At 41.1% G+C, this 14450-nt stretch overlaps 3 protein-coding genes across 7 annotated transcripts in view; 1 reads left to right on the top strand and 2 right to left on the bottom strand.

Annotated features, from left to right (window-relative positions):
- LOC104950912 (serine/threonine-protein kinase MAK-like) overlaps positions 1–8020 on the top strand; it is a 12151-nt gene extending 4131 nt beyond the window's left edge. For all 4 annotated transcript variants that reach the window (XM_010777507.1, XM_010777509.1, XM_010777508.1 and 1 more), the window contains 11 exons: positions 1082–1214; positions 2254–2425; positions 2919–3086; positions 3683–4009; positions 4094–4275; positions 4355–4476; positions 5394–5504; positions 6699–6773; positions 6925–7041; positions 7695–7772; positions 7872–8020. In XM_010777507.1, the coding sequence (XP_010775809.1) occupies positions 1082–1214; positions 2254–2425; positions 2919–3086; positions 3683–4009; positions 4094–4275; positions 4355–4476; positions 5394–5504; positions 6699–6773; positions 6925–7041; positions 7695–7772; positions 7872–8002 (1616 nt within the window). In that variant the 3' untranslated portion in view covers positions 8003–8020. The remainder of the gene's footprint in view (positions 1–1081; positions 1215–2253; positions 2426–2918; positions 3087–3682; positions 4010–4093; positions 4276–4354; positions 4477–5393; positions 5505–6698; positions 6774–6924; positions 7042–7694; positions 7773–7871) is intronic.
- Positions 8021–8034: 14 nt separating this feature from the next.
- On the bottom strand, positions 8035–9792 carry LOC104950913 (transmembrane protein 14C-like). 2 transcript variants are annotated; one of them, XM_010777511.1, is made up of 5 exons: positions 9607–9792; positions 9365–9492; positions 8819–8920; positions 8666–8753; positions 8035–8518 (listed from the first exon to the last, which is right to left on the bottom strand). In XM_010777511.1, the coding sequence occupies exons 2-5, from the start codon at positions 9438–9440 to the stop codon at positions 8461–8463; spliced, it is 324 nt and encodes a 107-aa protein (XP_010775813.1). In that variant the 5' UTR covers positions 9441–9492; positions 9607–9792; the 3' UTR covers positions 8035–8460. The 2 variants fall into 2 exon arrangements, with proteins under 2 accessions (XP_010775813.1, XP_010775812.1); XM_010777510.1 differs by having other exon boundaries at positions 8036–8518; positions 9365–9445; positions 9607–9682.
- A 532-nt stretch (positions 9793–10324) lies between these two features.
- LOC104950911 (p21-activated protein kinase-interacting protein 1-like) lies at positions 10325–11940 on the bottom strand. Its single transcript, XM_010777505.1, has 4 exons — positions 11849–11940; positions 11597–11696; positions 10991–11120; positions 10325–10826 (listed from the first exon to the last, which is right to left on the bottom strand). The coding sequence occupies exons 2-4, from the start codon at positions 11669–11671 to the stop codon at positions 10705–10707; spliced, it is 327 nt and encodes a 108-aa protein (XP_010775807.1). The 5' UTR covers positions 11672–11696; positions 11849–11940; the 3' UTR covers positions 10325–10704.
- Between the last annotated feature and the right edge of the window lie 2510 nt (positions 11941–14450).

Raw genomic sequence — 14450 nt, 5'->3', positions numbered from 1 at the left:
GTATTATCAAGTTGTCAGCACTGTCCTGGTATAAATTGTTCATAATTGAGTAAACAGAAAACATCATTTAAAACTGTGATGTGTTGAAAAATGACTCACTTCTCTCCCGTGAGGAGAGGAGGTGTGAGTGGTACCAAAGATTAACTGAACACGTTTCCTCTCTTCCTTCAACACTCTTTAGTGCTACTGTGAGCTGGTGTTTTACCCACTTGAATAAGGCATGATTGTTTGCGTAGTGTTTTTATCTTTACCCCCTCTTTTTTCTGTTTTCTTGTCTTTTACCTCTTTTGCCGCTGCCAGGGAAGATAAGATGTTTTCTGAAAATGAGATAAGGAACATTTTGTTCCAAGTTTTGTCTGGCTTAGCTTTTGTGCATAAGCACGGTAAGAGCCTTCTGATTTCGCTTTCGCTTCCAACAGGGTTCGTACATTTCACCTATAACCAGGCCCGTCCCTCCCTACAGGCCGATCATGCAGACTGCGCGGGGCCTCATCTTGCAGAGGGTGCCTCAACTGAGCCGAAAATGCGGCGCAATTAGTGTAGCGCTCGCGAAACAGAGGGCCTCATCATATAAATTTGCGTGGGGCCTCATGTGGGCCAGGGACGGCCCTGCCTATAACAACAAAACAGTGGGATTGTGTAGAGAAACCNGTGTGCCTTGGCAGTCTCATCATATAAATTTGCGTGGGGCCTCATGTGGGCCAGGGACGGCCCTGCCTATAACAACAAAACAGTGGGATTGTGTAGAGAAACCACCAGATTGTGATGAAAATCAAGCATTTTACAAGAAATATCAGAAACATGTAAGCATATTAGTAATCTTGAAACAAAACAAGACTTTGTACAAACCCTGTTCAAGGCTTGCTTGTCTGTGTCCGGTTAAAACATCTTTCTTTTGGTCAGAGATGTTTTAACTCTGTGTTTGAATCTAGATGTTTACATTTAGATCAAATTGTGATTTTAATAAATAGAGGGTTGTGTCATTATTAGTAGCACAAGTGGTAGAAACTTGGTGGCAATAACTATTTAGTTTGAGAGAACAATACAAATCTGGACAAACATCAGAACATATCTTTTTCAGGGTATTTCCATCGGGACATGAAGCCGGAGAACTTGCTCTGCATGGGCCCAGAGCTGGTGAAGATCGCTGACTTTGGACTAGCCAGAGAGATCCGCTCACAGCCACCTTACACTGACTATGTGTCCACAAGATGGTGAGACTCATTTACCTACAAGATGATATCAGGGCAGTGTACAGTACGAACAATGCCAAACTACATTGCATCACATCAAAAGGTGTTAGTCTGTGGAATAACTGGAATGATGCACTCGAATATTGTACGAGTCTATCTAAACTGAAAGTATTATTTAGGAGCCAAATCATGAATGGTTATGAACAGGACCTGTACAATCCCATTTGTTATTTCTTGTAATTGTAAAAGTAATTTCTTTCTGATTGTTTTGTAAAAGACAAACATGTCGCTGACCTAATATTTTATTTATAAGGAAAATGTATGCTAGAGGGGGTAGGACCAGAAAAGCTTTTTTTTAAGCTTCTTCTGTTGAACATGACAGAGGCAATTTGAGAATTATTTTTATTTATTTATTTTTTGTACTTTGTTATAATTATTATGAGTTAGAAAAGAAAAAAATATATGTATTATTATTATTGTTGTATGTTTTGTTTCTGACATGTTCAATAAATTGACTAAAAATTTAAAAATGTAAAAAAAAAGTACAGGTCATTCCTGTGGAAGATCTACACAACAACCATTACTATTTACATGATTACATACCATTTGGGGAAAGTGAGAAAATATGCTCGTTTGCAACTAAACTGTAGCTCTCGTCAGATAGAAGAGACACAACCATTTCTTTTTCTAAAGATAAGATGAAATAAAACGGACCCTGTAGGGAAATGTAGTTAATTTAATGACAAAAAGTACTGTAGTAAAGTAGAACATAAATTAAACTAGAATGGCACTTGGAGAGAGAGCACACTTCTGCCAAGACCAAATGCCCTTTTTTGCAATGTTTACAAAAGTGAAAGATCATTAGTGTATCCTCCCCTTCCCTTGCCCATGTTACACCCTTCCACTGAATTTAATGACAGTCATTAGTATGTAATCTAGACAAACAAACCAAATTAAAACAGTGACCTCCTTGGAAAATGGACCAAACAGGAATTAAAGCCAAACTAGAGTTAAGTCATGAGTAAATCTGCGTTAAATATCCTCCCTCTGGTTCTGACAGGTACCGGGCCCCGGAGGTTCTGCTAAAGTCTAACTGCTACAGCTCACCCATCGACATCTGGGCGGTGGGATGCATCATGGCGGAGCTGTACACTCTCAGACCTCTGTTCCCTGGAAACAGCGAGGTGGACGAGATCTTCAAGATCTGTCAGGTGCTGGGAACGCTGAAGAAAGTGAGCCACCTCAGCACAAAGTCACATGTTGGGCGCTGCTGTCGCACCAACCGGGACCTCTGAAATTAAAACTTCTGCCCTTCTATGACGCAAACATCAAACGGCTGTTTCTACCTTCTATGTTATTAGCTCTGACCAACAGATCTATAGTCAGAATGGGCAACGTATAAACATTTTATCGACATTTTAGTATGTGACTAGATATTGTCTCTTATATATAAGATTGTTGGCATATCCTAATATGCCAACAATCTGGTTTTAAAGGCTGCATTACCGTAAAGTGATTTGATCATTTGTCTTTACCCACTAACTTATTAAATCTACATTACTGATTTTAATTTATCAAATATTTCAGAGGTTTTCTCAACAGTGCAGCAATGCATTTGATCATTTTGTCAGGATTTTTGTCCGCTACTAGTATTTTAATGTCTTTTCTTTTGTTGTGAAGTTCTTGTGACTCACTGTGGGTTTTTGTTGTCTCTCACCACATCAGCCAGACTGGCCTGAGGGCGTCAAGCTTGCCACCTCGATGAACTTCCGCTTCCCAAAGTGCGTCCCCACCAGCCTCAGATCTCTGATCCCAAACGCCAGCAGCGATGCGATCACACTGATGAGAGACATGCTGCAGTGGGACCCTGAGAAGAGACCGAGTGCTGCTCAGGTACTTTGAAAACCCTTTGAGTTTGAACGTAGACTGAATAGAAACATACAGTGAAGACAACCCTCTCATTTTGATTCAACAGTGTTTGGTGAATACTTTTATCTTGAGCACCTTTGAGTATCTATTTTTAGATACTCAAAGTGGGAATCAATCAGCTTACCTTTACCTGCTGTACAACCAAACTGTGTGTACAGCTGCAGCAATGCACGTCCATTGACCTCATTCCAATAACTAATAGCTTGAAAATTACAAATAGAATAAAAGTAGTTTTCAGTGCTCCAAATATTTATTTATGTGCGTTTTAAATTTCAGTGTTAGAAATATGCAATTATGGTTTGTCTCATTAGTATTTTACTATAAACTGTATATCTTACAATCAATCACATGTCCTTTAAACACAAATCCATTGCTTTATTTTCATCTGCTTGTCTGGGCTTTTATTTTGAAAAGGCTACATTTTTGTATTTAATGTATCACATTTGTTCTTTTTCTATAATGAATTCGCTGCTTTATGCAATGTTGTGAGCTTCTTACTTGTAGAAAAATAAACATTATGAGCACAGATGTAATTGAGGGTTATCTTCCCTGTGTTCCAGGCTCTACGGTATCCATACTTCCACGTCGGCCCGGCGCTCGGTGCTCCTCTGAAGAACTCGGAGCAGCACAAGGCTCAGCCAAAGATGTACGAGACGTCTTCAGGAACAAAGCCTCTGTCCCTCTGTAAGACGGACCTGGAGTCCAGCGAGCAGAGTAGGACCCAGAGAAGCAGCCAGTCTCTGCACCAGCCTCTTCAGCAGATACTTCTCCCTCAGAACAACATGGAGCAAAACCCAAAACAAACAATGTGTTCTTCCACGCTGACACGGGGACAGCAGGAACCCCTCAGCCTGGTGAAAAGCAGGCAACCAATGAGCTATCAGGCTGTAGGTATCAACGAACTGCAGCTTCTGTATGTAAAAAGTAGATCTTCTTGAAGCTTTGGAACTTATTTCTTCTTTATTTCAAAGCCTACAGGAGCAGAGAACAGCATGAGTGCAGTGAGGACGGGACGCAGACGCTGGGGACAGGCGTCTATCAGATCAGAGGACAGCTGGGACGACGGAGAGGAGGCAGAAGCCGGAGTCTCCATCTCCAAAAAGCCCACCATCAGCTCTCTGAAGGATGGGGCAGCAGAGGGGCCCAGCTGTCGGTTAGACCTCCTTATTTTCATGTAAAAGTTTTCATTACTGTTGTGAAAAAAAACAATAATGTGATATTTGTGTGTCTAGATTGGTAGAGTCGCAGAACAAAGCAGAAAGAAAGCTGCCGAGCAACAGCGGGCTGAACCGAGCTGAATCCTCCACGCTGTCCGCCAAGCAGCACTACCTCCGCCAGTCCAGATATCTGCCCGGTGAGGAAAAGAGATCTAAGGAAATTCATTAAATTAATAATGCACTAATGACAGGTATTGTGCGATCATTTTGTTGATGAGGGGGAGTGATAATGTCTGTAATATGTTTGCACAATATGAAAATCAATAGCATCAAGAAATGTCCTTTTGGTGTCCAAGGAGGGCATGAATGATTAACCCTGATGTACAACAGGTGCAGTTATGTAAGCATCTCCATGGATGTCCTATTTATGTTGTGTCTGTGAAAAAATAAGAAGTTTAAAAAAATAAAAAGTAATGCACTAATGAGCCTGAATGCAGTGTCATGACCTGGCTCTTGGCCATAACAAAAGCGTGGAAAGGACAAGATATATGAAAAGATATTTATTAACAACAACCCAACGTCAAACATAACTAACATAAAGGCAAGGCAAAAGCATAAACGAAAAGGCTGCTCTCCCGGCAGCCAGGTGTCCTCAATCAACGCTGACGGACAAAGGGAGAACATTAAAGGACCACACACATACAACAGGATATAGCAAAGCAGGGGTCGTCACACCCCCCCCCACCCCCACCCCTTAAAGTTGGTGTCCCCAGGACCACTGGCACACCAACCCCAACCCTGACAAAAACAAAAAACAAACCGTAATGAAAAACAACAACAAAAATACCTATGGTACCCTATTTTTCATCTCTGATAACCAGTGGCTTGGAAAGGGGGTTCTTTAACAAAGCATTATACAAAACATTTGTGAAAATTATACAACCAACCATCATTCTGAAAAAAAAAATAAGTTATGCGCAGTTTTCTTCGGGCCAATCTTTTACCAGGTGGTCCGCCTGAAAGAGACAAATACCCAACAGACCAAATGTATCATTGTTTAAATTGCAACTTGTTGTGTGGGCTCGGGTGTTCACTCCATTGTTGTCATTTTTAGGCATAAATCCAAAGAACAGCTCTTTAGCAGAAAGCCCGGTGACCGTCAGAAACCTGTGGGGCGCCTCGGGTTTAACCAGAGAAAAGAGGCCAGAGCTTCCTCTAAATAAAGGTAAGAAAGACTTCAGAACACAAATGAAATGCTGATAACCTGGTTTTAGATCATCTCTTGCCTGTGCGCCAGTGCGTGCCTCCCTATGTGCGGAAAACTCAGCTTTTTGAGGGCAATAACATTTTTGTTTTTGAAAGTATAGATTGAAGCAGAATTTTTTTTGTAAAAGCATTTAATCTGGAAATAATAACATTCATCCTTTTTCAATAAATGTTAACTTTATAAACGCTCTGGAGAAATCGTTCGTCCGTGGTCGGGTCCCGGAGGTAGCAGTTCCAGCAGAGAGCCCCAAACTTTCTTTCCCTGGCCACATCAACCAGCTCTGACTGGGGGATCCCAAGGCGCTCCCAGGACAGCAAAGAGATATAATCCCTCCACCTATTCCTAGGTCTACCCCTTGGTCTCTTCCCAGCTGGACGTGCCTGGAACACCTCCCTAGAGAGGCGCCCAGGTGGCATCCTAACTAGGTGCCCGAACCACCTCAACTGGCTCCTTTCTACGCCAAGGAGGAGCGGTTCAACTCCGAGTCCCTCCCGGATGACCGAACTTCTCACCTTATCCCTAAGGGAGACACCAGCCACCCTGCGGAGAAAACCCATCTCGGCCGCTTGTATCCGCGATCTCGTTCTTTCGGTCATGACCCATCCTTCATGACCATAGGTGAGGGTAGGAACGAAAATGGCGAGGTAGACAGAGAGCTTTGCCTTCTGGCTCAGCTCCCTTTTCGTCACAACGGTGCGGTAAAGTTTTTCCTTGTACGATGTGAGGGTCTAAGGACAGAGGGTGTCGTATTGTCATACTGATATTCTGTACAAACTGTGAAGTCCACTGAGACAAATGTAACATTTGTGATATTGGGCTATATAAATAAACATTGATTGATTGACTGCAGTACCGCCCCCGCTGCTCCGATTCTCCGGCCCATCTCACGCTCCATTGTTCCCTCACTCGAAAACAAGACCCCGAGATACTTGAACTCCTTCACTTGGGGTAAGGACTCATTCCCTACTTGGAGTGGACAGTCCATCGGTTTCCTGCTGAGAACCATGGCCTCAGATTTGGAGGTGCATTCTATTATCAATTATGATGTACAGCCCTGTACATGCAACATGTAAATAGATACACTTGAGATTTCCTATTTTATTTTCCTCGGGTTTAATCCTTCTTCTCTTCTCTCTATGTTGTGGGTTTTAGACAATCGTCTTCCTAAACTAACAGATCAGCAGCCTCTTAAAGAAAAGACTCTGGAGGATCGTGATCTTTCTAAAGGTATCTGTTCACAGAGTTACTCTACTTTGCTGTTATTCGGAAATGATTGACATTTGAAATCCCAATATTAAAGCCAGTAATAACATCAGCAGTGGATTATATTAGACTTGGAGCAGGTCATCAGTTAGTGATGTGACTCTTGTCCTTACAGACTCCTTCCTGAGCAACAAAAACCAGACACAGACACAGATGCCCCCTTTTCAGAAGGCTGATCCAGGATCAGCGAGACACAGGATCACACTGGCCCCCATAGGAGGCAGCTCTGCCAGTGAGTTCTTCGTTTGATATCTAGAAATAACTGGGAGTGTCATTGTTTTTCTTTTGAGAGCTGTTTCCTTTTGTGTACACTCTTGCTCTTCCGTCATAGCTGGGCAAAAGCGCCCCCTGGAGTCAGAACATAGTCCTTCAAGATGTCTAAGAAGATAGTCACTGACTAAGGAAGATTTCAAGTTTTCCAGCCCTGAACAATGTGTTCATTTGTATTTGTATCAATTGTCTTTTAGTAATATTGAAGCGTTAATATAAACTTATAAGACATACATGCACACATGTACAAAGTATAATAATGATAGTTACGTAAAATAGCATACAAATATAATATATAATTAAAAAAAGATAAATCGCTTGATCTAGAAACTGATCTGCAGGTCTATAATATAAATACGTCTCATTATAAGATTTTATGAGACATAATTATCAGTTTCCAGTGTCTGTGGTCCACTTCCATTATATTGTGGGAAGTTGTCTATTATTTTTTTGATATATTCTGACAAGAGAATGTAAATACAAAAATGGAAAATGTGCATTTCAAATTCTATCCACTATTTAAAAAGCTCATCACGTTACGGACTTTTTGATTTTGTATTGCTGTCATTCTTTTAACCTGAATATTTGCCCTCTTTCTTTTTGTAAATCTTGTAGTGGATCTAAGAGTTGAGTCCAAAATCAAATCATCCAAGAAGAAGACCTCCTTAAATAAACCACTACCCTCAAACGAAGGTAAAAAACAAACAAAAGCTGAAATGATGTGTGCAGTTTGATGTTGCTTCCCCGGAATAGGCCTGAACCTTTCCTCTCTCTCTCATGATGATCTACCAGAGCACGAAGGGTGGAGGAGCCGATCGCTGAATCCTCCGATCTCTGGACCCAGCGCCTCAGGGTGGAGCTCGACCCTGCAGCCGGTGCACGGACGGGTCGACTGGACCGCCAAATACAAAGGAAACCAGTAGCACCAGTCCACTCTGCTCCACTAAAGACTCATGAGACCAGTTCCCACTGCACTAGAGCCAGGAAATGCTCTAAAGGAGAAGTGTTTCCTGCTAGTCTGTTACATTTGCCACGTTAAAAAATATTGTCCAGTGTCGTACATGTGTCCCATAACTCCTAGAGTCAGTATTTTATTGAAATAATAGACAATGAAGTCGTTATATTGTATTAAAGTTTTTTATTTTACAACAGCAGATATATTTTTAAAGATAAAAACATTACTTTTCTGTATAAAAATGTATTTTTCTTTCTTGTACCTTATCTTATAAAGTCACATTTTATATCACATGTTTTATACAGAACCAGAATGTAATAGTAAACAAGGGAATGTCTGTGAATGTACAGTATGTGGAAACCCACATTATTAAATTTTATGTCAAACATATGCATTGACACACTGAAAAAACATCTGTACATATTTTTAAGATTTATGTGGTTTCTTTTGCATGCCAGAGATGATCTTCACCAGCATCAGTCCACTGAAAATAAACATTTACAACAGAATTTATGTTTCAAAATGAGTGAAAAGTAATGTATGTGTATATGAAAAAACTAAAACAAAGGTATATGAATGATTATTATCTGTGATGGAAATTAAAATCTGATAACAAGTGATTCCGTTTCACCTTGCTAAAGTCATTAAACCAGCTGGCATGAACTTCCAGGAGTTGAGAAACCTCAGTCCCATCACCACCGCCAGAGTCCCAGAGGTGCCTGCAGGGGAACAGATGTGTTTGTGAAAGCTGCAATTATACTTTAACAAATTCAAACTTGCTCACCTAGAGAAAGCCAGACATTCTTTGGGTTTTGAGAAGCCAGAAAAGCACCGACAGCAGCCAGCAGACCGAACAGCAGCCCTGCAGACAGAGAGGCCCCGCTGCCTGTGGAGGAAACAGGGTTCATTTTTTAAAGGGGGAAATACATTTGAAATCAAATAGGTTTTTTTAAACTTTATTTTCCTTTTTCTTAAACAAAACATACAGTGTCAAAGACAGGTAGGCCTACAGGTTGTCAATTTGTTTGTATCCCTCCCCCCTCATAGGATAAGACAAGCTTACTAGTACAAAACATTTAAAATGATAGACAAACAAATGGTTGAAATCACAGCACAAAACAAAAACATAAAAAGGTTGAGATAAATGTCAGTCATGGTTGACTATAGTACATCTGTGTTCTAATTCAATTAAAAATAATAATAATTATGAATCAGTAGGGAAGAGTACACAGTTTCAAACTTTCCATCTAGGTTAAAAATAAATAAAATAGGTTTGAAACGTGCTTTTAACTAAATGTGCATGTAGTTAATGATTGGCATGGTCTCCTACCTGCTTTAAAGTAACCTATGAGTCCTCCTGTCGTCACCAGAGCAGCATAGATGAACCCAATCCAGTCCACAGCCATGTCTGCTGGTGTTGTAGTTTATGAGGAAATGTTGGATTTAGCAGCATTAAATCCGAATGTAATAACAGTAACATATTTATTAAAGCGACAAAGAATTTGCGAATTAATTTTACTGTCAAAATGTCCCTCAAAACATACATTAAAAAAGAATATTAACATGTCTTACCTGTACTTTAAAACTATCCCCGTTTGTTTGGCACCCAGCAACTTCCTAATGTTACCGTGATGGTGTCACTTCCGGTGTCGTTTCAAAGTAAAATTATGCCATGATTATTAAATTGTCCTTCACTTCAAAGAGCTTTCCAGATTATAATGTGAAAGAATGAAAGCATTTAAAACCAGGAACATATGTAAACGCAACCCTCTTCAATGACACACACTCATTAAGAAACTGAAAGCATATACAGCTCTGGAAAAATGTAAGAGACAAATGCAAAATTATTAAGTTTTTCTGGATTTACTCTTTATAGGTATGTCAATCAATCAATCAATCAATGTTTATTTATATAGCCCAATATAACAAATGTTACATTTGTCTCAGTGGACTTCACAGTTTGTACAGAATATCAGTATGACAATACGACACCCTCTGTCCTTAGACCCTCACATCGTACACATCGTATGTGTTTGTGTTTGAGATAATATCATTTGAGTACATTGTTTTATTTTATTCTATTAGCTACTGACAACATTTCTCTTTGTTGGAATTCAACAGACACTGGAATAAAGTGGCTGCCATACATGTAGAGATTGAGATTTAAAACCATGTTAGAGTGGTCTCTATTTTTTCCAGAGCTGTACATCTAATAGCTCTCAGCCTATAGATAGAACACGTCTGTTCTGGAGCTCAGAAAAAACACTTTTTGGACACAGGCCCAATCTGAAATGGTAAGACTTAATTGTTTTTTATTGATACATACATCATGAGTCTTAAACCTTGCCATAGACAGAAAGCAATGACTCCAAAATAGACTTGTGCTATGTTGCCCCAAAAACAGCTAACATATCTCTTAAATGCACCGTTGCTTTATCCCGTCACTATGGGAAACAAGAGCATTGCCACAGAAAACAATTCTGAGGATTATAAAACATGTTTTATTGTTGACGATCTAATTTTCCCTCGTATTGTTCCTATTTTCATTGTTGACGGGAAAGGAATATATATTCACAAAATATTTTCACAAAACCTGTAGCAACAGCAAAGAGCACTTGCATATGTGACAAAAATATATAAAACAGTCCATGAATAACAAAACAGGTTTAATTATTCTGTTGGTTTTTTTCCACCGCCCTTTTTCTTCTTCTTGGGTTTGCTCTCGTCTTCTAGAATAACTTCTTCTGCTGCAATCCGGACTCTCTTCGTCTTTGAAAGCTCCTGAATCAGTTCTGTGGACCAAAGCAAACAGATTATAAGAACAGAGTATGTTACATAGAATTTAGAAACTAACATACAAACGAATCAAATCACCAGTGTCCCTATACCCTCTAATATCTGTAGCTCAAATCTATTTAATAAGAAGCAGTGAGACATGACTCAGCGTTTGCAGGACCTTGAGGGGTCGTGGTCGGAGCGGCTGGTTCCTCAGCGGGCGGCTGCACAGACGAAGGTTTCCACACAGCGAGGCACGTCAGGCGGGCCGTTGTGTTCACTTCCATGAGCAGAGTGGGAGACTCCAGCTCCTGATGGACAGCAGGAGTACAAAGGAGGCAGGAGTTTAGGATTTAGTGAAGAAAGGAGAGGTGACACAGCCATGGGCTTTGATGCATCAAATGTTAAGAGGATCAAATAAAACGTAGTGGCTGTTTTTAATTGATTTATTGGTTACTTGTTATCTCTGAGAAGGTAATGGCAGTGTATTGTTTAATTAAAAATGTACAACCAACAAAAGACATTGGTAGTTAAGAAACAGCTCAGCAGGGAACAACAGTGTCATTTTGCACATTTTAGTTTTTATTTTGAAAATATATGTTAACTATTTCATTTAAAAATATTTTATTCTGCTTTGCAAAGAAGGTATATGCCTATAAGTAGTCACACTATGGAAATGTTGTTATTGTGTCACTGCAAGGTACATGGTTTTTCAAAAGGAATAAGGTGGAAGTTACAAGTAAATGTGTTATAAATCAAAAATGTATAAATCAAATTAAAGACATGCCTCTTTTAGATAAAGTTTCCACATTTTGATGAATCCGTCATTTGAAGCCGTCACCAGTATGCAATGATCCTCCATCACGAAGCTGTCGACCGCCTTCACTCTGAAATCACAACATTTTGATAGGATTATATTCTGTAGTTACAAAGTCCAATTCTCTTTCATTATAGAAATGTGTTTTAGAGAAATGCAGGTGCTAACACTTTAAATAAATAGATCTGTAAAGTAAGTAAAGAACACAAACACTGAAATTACCTGTTTTCATGAGCCTTAAACTCACACAGCCATTTCTCTTTTCCCAGGTCACAAAACCTCACTTTTTCATCGTCTCCGGCAACCGCAAGAATGGAGTTCTGAAAAGATTAAAGTAGGATTTCTATTTGGCCATGTGTGGATTACCATGTCATTTCCCAGGTCCAATGTAATACAATAAGATTAGATAGAACTTAATCCCGAAGGAAATTCTTTTTGCCAGGTTGCTCCAAAATTACAATACAGATAAATCATAATAAAAGTATGCAATATACAATAGCTTAATATAAAAAGTTTTAAAGTAACGTATTACGGTGCCCCAGTAGAGAATAGGTAGCAGCCTGTGACAGTGACAAGTCATTTGGTGACAAGTCATATTGAACATTCAAGTAAAATATTAAGAAGGCGGGTGCGTTGGTGTTGGTGTTTATACCGCGGCCTGGGGAAGAATTGTGTGGTTGCGCCGTAAAGGGTTTCCATTTAGTGGCCAAGGGGGTGTAATGTGGTGGTGTCGATTTGCCGCCTTGATGAGAGGGTGTTTGCGGTCTTGCGCGAGAGATACAGTGGGGAAGAGCTGTACGGGGCCGCCGGGCGAAGACGTTGGTCAAGAGGGGGGGGCTGGCGGGGAGCGGCCGTAAAGGGGAAGCGTGGGTGTGGGGGGGGCGGTGCGATTTGGGGTGGGGGTGATTGGTTGAGAGGGGGGGGGGGACTGGTGTTGCGCGAGAGAGGTACATGTGTTGAGAGCCAACGCCTGGGGGGGTAAACTGGAAACCTACACGGTAAGTGGGGAAGAGTGTTGGATGAGGGAGAGAGAGTGAGAAGTGGGACGGGATGTGTGTTGTCGTGTGACGCCTTGCTGTGGGATAGCAATGGGAAGTCCAGGGCGAGGGACGGGGGGGAGGGGGGACTAGTGGTGTGTGAGGTGGGGTGGTAGATTTTATAGTCGTGTGTACGGGGGAGTGACGTACGCTAATGTGTCACATCTGTCGTATAGACTATGGTTTTTTGTTGTTCCTCACTCTTAGATTCGGATTACGAATTGCTTCCGACGGGGGGGTCGAATTTCATTATGTTCTCGAATATAAACTAAAGACAGTAAAATCTAAACTAAAGACACTAAACTTTACTTAAAAACGGTTTTAAGAGTTTACATTTTATAACTTGAATGGGGGGAGGGTGTGGGGTTGGTGTTCGATTCGCACGAACTTTCAGCAGTCTATAACTTTTTGAAGAAGGTACTTATGTACTACCTCATAGTGTTACAATGTATTAGGTCTCTCCGCACAATAGGAGCTTGTTGTCTACCAGGTCCCCTCCCGCCCAGAGAGACAGAGAGATAGAGAGAGCAAGAGAGAGAGAGGAGAGAGAGAGAGAGCGCGAGAGAGAGAGTGGAGAGAGAGAGAGCGAGGAGACTACCTCCAACTTCTGACTGGGACGGAGACAAAATTAGACGACGCTGAGAGTATTGCCTGTGTCTCTCTCCTGTCCAAGGCACGAGGTTAGTGGTTGCCTTTTAGTGGTTGCTCTGTGACCTCTCTGTGACTTCTCTGTGACTCCTCTGTGACCCTCCTCCCTGACTTCTCTGTGACCTCTCCCTGACTTCTACTGTGACTTCTCTCGTGACCTCTCCCTTGCTTCTCCCCGATTGCTCCCTGACCTCTCCTGTGACTTTCTCTGTGACCTCTCCTTGACTCTCCCGAATTGCTTCCTGACCTCTCCCTGACTTTCTCCCGATTGTCCCTGACTTCTCCCGCGATTGCTCCCTGTTAGAACGACTGTTTTTTTTCCCTGATTGCCACCTAGATCCAACCTGATTAGCTCCTATTTTGCTTCCTGATTGCTACCTTCGTTCTTGAAAAGGGAAAAAACACCAACCTAAGATATAGCCTAAATTGAGCTCCCCAGCCCCAAATAATTTCGTACACAACCGACATCAAAGCCTTAGAACCACAGACGAGTTAACACAGAATATTCCCATCGCCTGTTCTTTGAGTATCCTTCATCAAGAAAATAAGAATGGATGTCCACATCTGAGTACGCGTCGTGCTACCTATCGATTGTGTTGTGTGTGAGTGGTGTGTGTGTGTGTGAGTGTTGATGGTGTGATCGATGGTAGAGACTGAGTTTACGTGTGTTTGTGAGAGTATGGTTAGGTGTAGTGGAGTTGTGTGGGCCATGTAGAGATATATTTGTGATGTTGATGTACGAATGGTGTGACGTGATATAGATGTCGGTTGTCTTGGCTGTCCTGTTGTTTTTTATTGTTGTGATGCTGTAGGTAGTGAAATGTGGTGATGTATGATAATGATGATGAGAATAGTGATGTGTGTCGGAATTGTTTTACGTGGAGCTGTGTCGTCGTGTGGATGTAAGTGTGAACTGTGTTGTTGTCTAGATTGTAGTGCTGTCGTGATGAGAGTCGTGATGTGTTGTGTGGATAGTCGTGATTCGTAGAGTGTAGTGTCGCAGAGTGTGCGATCAAGACTTACCAAAGAACGACTCTACGTCCTTATCTAATGCTCGTAGTACACATAGAACGAATCTGGAATATTCTGTCTATACTACACTGTCAGAAACTCAAATAGTCACGACATTATGAACAATT

Source organism: Notothenia coriiceps, unplaced genomic scaffold (genome assembly GCF_000735185.1).
Source record: "Notothenia coriiceps isolate Sejong01 unplaced genomic scaffold, NC01 NC01_scaffold00018249, whole genome shotgun sequence".
NCBI classification, from domain to species: Eukaryota; Metazoa; Chordata; class Actinopteri; order Perciformes; family Nototheniidae; genus Notothenia; species Notothenia coriiceps.
This window is presented reverse-complemented; position numbering and strand designations above follow the sequence as displayed.